The 6030-nt window shown below is 31.1% G+C and overlaps 1 protein-coding gene across 1 annotated transcript; it reads left to right on the top strand.

The window, feature by feature from the left end:
- The first annotated feature begins 1754 nt into the window (after positions 1-1754).
- LOC145074175 (protein disulfide isomerase-like 2-3) lies at positions 1755-2660 on the top strand. Its single transcript, XM_079020587.1, has 3 exons — positions 1755-1969; positions 2057-2156; positions 2233-2660. The coding sequence occupies exons 1-3, from the start codon at positions 1803-1805 to the stop codon at positions 2383-2385; spliced, it is 420 nt and encodes a 139-aa protein (XP_078876713.1). The 5' UTR covers positions 1755-1802; the 3' UTR covers positions 2386-2660.
- Positions 2661-6030: the final 3370 nt, after the last annotated feature.

The raw sequence follows: 6030 nt of genomic DNA, 5'->3' as shown, positions 1-6030 counted from the left end.
TTTTCCACAACTATCAATAAATAGCTAAACAGCCCCTACACTTTAAATTAATCAAATTAATTCTAGTTAATTTCTGATAAACTATTAATTAAATATCATAATTTCTAATTAATATATTATTCTCATAATATATTAACAAATTATATATTTCAATTTTTTAATCAAATAATAAATCATATATCTCTCCAAAATAACCATGTCCAATTGATAGCTTTGAGGGCAATCCAAAAGGATTGTGCTAATATTAATTCAAGTTTATACCAATTATAGTTATGGGCTTAGACACCTAATCCAACAGTAGTTTGGTTATAATTTGATATATTTGTACTTTGTAGTTTGGTAATTTTTGGAAAGTACAAAGCTATAATGGGAAAATGAAAAAAAGTACATATTATAGTGTAAATGCAATATTGTGTATGATATAGTTTGGTTATAGTTTCATATGTTGGTTTTTGGTAGTTTGGTAATTTTTGGAAAGTACAATGCTATAATGGAAAAATAAAAAAATACAATGCTATAATGTATATGTAATATTGTGTCTGTTGTATGTTTAAGTGTATTTAGATAGTAGAATGCTATAATTATATGTTGGAAGTTGTTAGTTTAGTATAGTAAAATGCAATGATGGAAAAATGAAAAAAAAGTACAATGTTATAATGTATATGTAAATTGTATAGGATGTAGTTTGGTTATTTTTGGAAAGTACAATGCTGTTATGATATGTTGATAACTTTGTAGTTGGAAATGTTGCAAACAATACTAAAAGACCCGACCTGCAGTGCGGAACTAGAAGACAGGTTTCGATCGTTGCCATCACGAAATGAAAACAAAGGAAAAGAGGGGAGTGATGGGGACGAGTAGCTATATTTTTACGATTTATGAAATGTTTTGTTCGGGCTATTATTTTAGATTAGTACGAGGACCAGATGTATATGGATTAATAATTTTGGATCGGATATGTAGTATATGTATTATTAAGTGTGGTTAATGTTTCGAACTATTTTTCTACAAAATAAAGTTTTATAGCAGTTTTTATAAATGTTATATTGTTTTTTATAATTTTAATGTTAAATATAGAAAAAGAAAAATACAATTAGCGACGACGAGTATGTATTAGCGGCAACATGTCTTTTGCGGTGACTATGGGCATAAGCGGTGACAACAAGCATTAGCGGCGTCATATGGAGCATTTGCAGCTAGACAACAGCGGTGACATTTTAACGGCGGCAACCCCTCGTTGCAAAAGCCTTTAGCGGCGACATACCTAGCTTTTCACACATCTTGCGGCTAATGTTTGCGTTTCTTATAGTGTTGGTATTCCGTTGTTTAAAAATAATTTTAAAAATACATTCGTCTTAAACCATATTTTGAAATTTGAATACCATTATTTATAAGCTAAGCACATAGGCTCGTAATATGTATACACTTTCTTATTCATAATATAAAGAAAAGATTAATAAGAAATTAAAAGGTTTATATTAATATAGTAGAATTAATGAATAAAAATTTTAGATTAATATATGTGTTTCCTCATTTGTTTTGATTATTTAATATATAAATTTACCGTCAAAATAATTTTACGATACATATTTCAAAAGTAGACTATCCATTCCTTATATTGGTATTCCATTAATGTAGGCCTAATGTGACCAAATCAATTCCTAATATAGACTCTGCAAATAATTCGCTAATCTGTCCATGTTTCCACAAATTACGTGCATTTCTACTATTTAAAACAGGTATCTCCTATCAATCAAACACAACAACGGCTTTTTTGTTTTTCCATTTCTACATCAGCAACCATGAATCGCTCCGCAAATGTGTTGATCTTGATCTCTTTCTTCTTTTTATCATTCACCTCAAACTTAAATCTCGTTGATGCTGCTCCTGAACAATTGAATCAAAAAAATTTTGATGAAAAGGTTATGAAAAGCAAAGATGTTTGGTTTATCATGTTCGGCCTACCAACGTAATTAATTCTTTTTCTACGTATACTTATTCTTTTTTACTTTCTCATAACAAATTATAAACATTGTATATATATGTTTTCTCTCAGGTGTGGAACACAAAAAGCGTTTCTTCCTGAATGGGAGGCTTTTTCAAAGTTAGTGGATGGAAAGATCAAGCTTGGTGAAGTGAACGTTGCAGAGAACTATGTATTAATTCTTGACTTTTTAAACTTTTTTTTTAATTTAAAATAGTATTATTACTAATCTATTATTTTTTTCTCAGGATTTATACGTACAGTATAAGATAAAAAGTTACCCGACTATTATAACATTTGCTGCTGATAAATCAAAGGGAGCTTTCGAATACACAGGAACAAGAACAGCACAAAAAATGGAAGAAGCTGCAAATCTTAAGTTAGAAGGAAAAGGATATTAATCTCTAAACAAGAGTTTTGAGTGAAGATCGTGTTGGAATAAGATTTAATTTTTTTTTGTTTACTTGTTATCGTTGTGAAATAATGACACCTTTGTAATGGTGGTAAATTTGGTGTAAATAACCTAATAAAGGACAATTTGTATTTTGTTAATCGTATGTTATTATTTACATTTTTAATCCTTTCACATATTTAGAGCATTATAGGACAGAAGAAAGGGCAACATAAGGGGATCCAACCATTCAATTGACTGAAATTGAGGGAATACAATAGTTTTGATATTTAAAGTTTAATCCCAATTATGTATTACATGTTTTAAATTTTGTACTACTTCAAATTAAAACCTTTACTAGAAAATTTTCATTTACCTATCAATATTTTATTCCAAATTAGAACTCTAATAATTACCTATGCATTACCTGTGGACATCAATATTTTATTCCAAATTAGAACTCTATAGGTATTCCGTAGGAATTTATCTACAGAATAACGACTGAAAATTGAAAACACTCAATTCTTTAATTGAGTTTAAAATGTTGGAGGAATTTTATAGGTAATTAACTATATATCCTCTCTAATAAATGAAAGTTTTTTTTGCCACTTGTCACGTTCTCATTCAATTTGCCAAATGTCATTTTGTGGTTATTTTGAATTAAATTTTTTCCACATGTCATTTTAGGAGTTTTTCTATTTTATTAAATTTCACATAATATTTTAATGTAATAATTGCAATAAATGTAGTAATAAATGGATATTAATTTCACTAATAAACTTAACTTTTTAATTTCAAAATTCCCAAAATTAAAGCTCATTAGTATCTTTTCTTTATTTAAATTATATGTTTAAATTTAAAATATAAAAAACATTTCCTTTATAATAAATCATTGTTTTTCTTATTTTCTTATAAATTCAAAGTTCTCAAATGTTTTGACATTTATATTTAATATTTTTTTAAATTAACCCATGTAATACAAGGGTCTAACAACTAGTTTGGTAGCAAATTAAAAAAAATGTAGGAACTATTTTGTTTTCACAGGTAATTCGTAGGTAAGATTGTATGGTACCCATTAAATCCTACAAATTTTAATGGAGTTCTATATTTGGTTTGAAATTTAATTGAAAAATAAAAGATTAAATCTATTGAACCACTCAATGATCATACAACTCTCTTCTTCATGTCATCATCCACATTCCAATATTCAATTTCCATTAAATCATAGTCATCATCTATTCAATTCTTATTAATCCTCATTGTGGATGATTTTAGTCCTTTCCCTCAAGGTTGTTAAAATCTCGATTTTGATATTACGATCTTACGGTTTTAAGATCTTATAAGTGAAAAACGATCCCTATCACACTACGATTCCGATCCTACTTTTTTAGTTTTATTATATAGTCGAGTATCAAAAATTCATCTATTCATACTTGAAATCGAGTGTCACAAATTACAAGAAGTATTTTAGAGCATCACTGTTTTATCATTTCATCTTGATTTAGGCGGATGACACCCATAATAATCCCTTTCTGATCTTATGTCTTACCAGTACATGATCAAAATGGTCTTATTTCTAATTAAGATGTTTTATTCCTAATGTTTATGGTTTGTAGAAACAAAAATTATGGGTGATGGTTAAGAAGTTAAAGTTAATTACATTATCTTGCAAGAAAATTTGAATATGAGTGCATTTTGGTAGGATCTTACGACCCCGATCCGATTTTGCGATCATGATTTTGCAAAACGTAAAAAGATTTGAAGTAAGATCTCGATATTTAAAACCTTGTTTTCCCTTATTGGTTGAACATATACGGATTGATTTTCTAGTTGTTGGTCAAGAATAAGTTTTAACTGTGTTTCTGTTACCTCATCATGACCAAATTCATTTTCTTGTTCCTTGAGAACAACAAAGTAAAGAAAGGAAACTATAAGTTGTTTTTGATGCTTTTAATAAATTTTTAATTGAAATTTTATGTATTGAATGGAATCGATTACACAGGAAGCAAATATATATACTAGAAGATATCCTAATCCGACAAGGATGCTAATATGATAAGGATACAAATACTTGTTGAACAAGAAAATGAAGATAACTACACTAATTATTTTAAATCTCAACACTCCCTCTCAAGTTGGATTGTGAAGGTGACGAACACCCAACTTGCTGCATAAGAAACGAAAACGTTCAGCCCCCAAAGCCTTAGTAAAAATATATGCGGTTTAGAATTTAGACCGAATAGGACAAGGCTTAATCTCTTCGCCGACTACCCATTATCTAACGAAATAATAGTCCATTTCAACATGCTTGCTTCGCTCGTGATATACTAGATTAACTGTAATTTGTCTAGCAACATCATTATCACACATCAAAGGTGTTGCTCCAACATATGTAACTCCGAAATCTTGTAGAAGCTACCTTAACCAAATTACTTCACAAACTGTGTTAGCCATGGACCTATACTCTGCCTCCACTGACGATCTTACAACAACACTTTGTTTCTTTTTCCTCCAAGAGATTGGAGATTCTCCCAAACCGATGAAATAAGCAGTACAAGATTTGATTGTAGAGGGAAAACTTAACCAACAAACATCACAATAAGCTAAGAAGTCAAGACCACCTGATGATGGTAAAAATAGACCCTGACCTGGTGTAGCTTTTATGTAACGAAGCACTCTGAAAGCTGTATCTAAATGAGTCTTTCTTGGTTTGCTCAAAAACTGACTCAACTGATTTACTAAGAAGGTTATATCTGGTCGAGTAACTGTGAGGTAAAGTAACCTTCCGACCAGACGCCGGTACTGAGCAACATCCACTTCTGGGTTGTTGTCATCTTTATGAATTTTCAAATTTTTGTAACACCCGGTCCATGTATTTTTACACTCGACTTTGGACCCGGAGGTTTAGTGACCTACTCGACAAGCCGGGGGACCGAATCGATGAGTATGAGTTGTCTAGATGAAACCCTAATGTTAGGGTTTGCACCCTATTTAAATGTCTTATTCTACCTCAACCCAACCCCCATCATCCCTCCCAACCCAAAGAAACCCTAACTTGAAACCCTAAGCCCCTTTTGAGTGTTCTTGAGCTTTTTGGTGACTTTTATGTGCATTTGAAGTTGGAAGAGAAGAAGAAAGCTTGGGAGTTCAAGTGGAAGCTAGTAGATCCAGAGGTTTTGCTTCATTCTCAGTTCATTCAAGGTAAAAAGCTTGAACCTTGACCATCTATCTCTTAGATCTTTTTTTGGTGTTATTTTCTACCTTTTCTAAGCTTTTGAGAGGCTATACTCGGATTTGTATATATATATATATATATATATATATATATATATATATTTGGAGTTGCACTTCAGATCTGGAACCATTGAGGGTTCCCATGGCATAAAGGCTCCAACTTTATGGCATTGGGAGACCCATGCAACATATAAACCACTTTTTATGGCTTTTTGAGCCAAAGGCCCCATGCATGGACATCAAGTTTGTAGCTTTACGTATAAAATGGACCCTAGGAGGCCAGATCTATGGTTTTGATGCGTTAAGACCCACTATAATCGACTGAATAATTTTGGACACAGAGTGACTTGGCGAGTCACTTGGGTGACTTTGCGAGTCGGGTCACATTTTCCCCCAACTGTCTTCTGGAAACGGTCTTTGG

This window comes from Lactuca serriola, chromosome 9, assembly GCF_051521515.1.
Source record: "Lactuca serriola cultivar US96UC23 chromosome 9, Lser_US96UC23_V15, whole genome shotgun sequence".
Lineage (NCBI taxonomy): Eukaryota > Viridiplantae > Streptophyta > Magnoliopsida > Asterales > Asteraceae > Lactuca > Lactuca serriola.
Note: the sequence above shows the minus strand (reverse complement) of the source record. Positions and strands in the feature narration are given on the sequence as shown.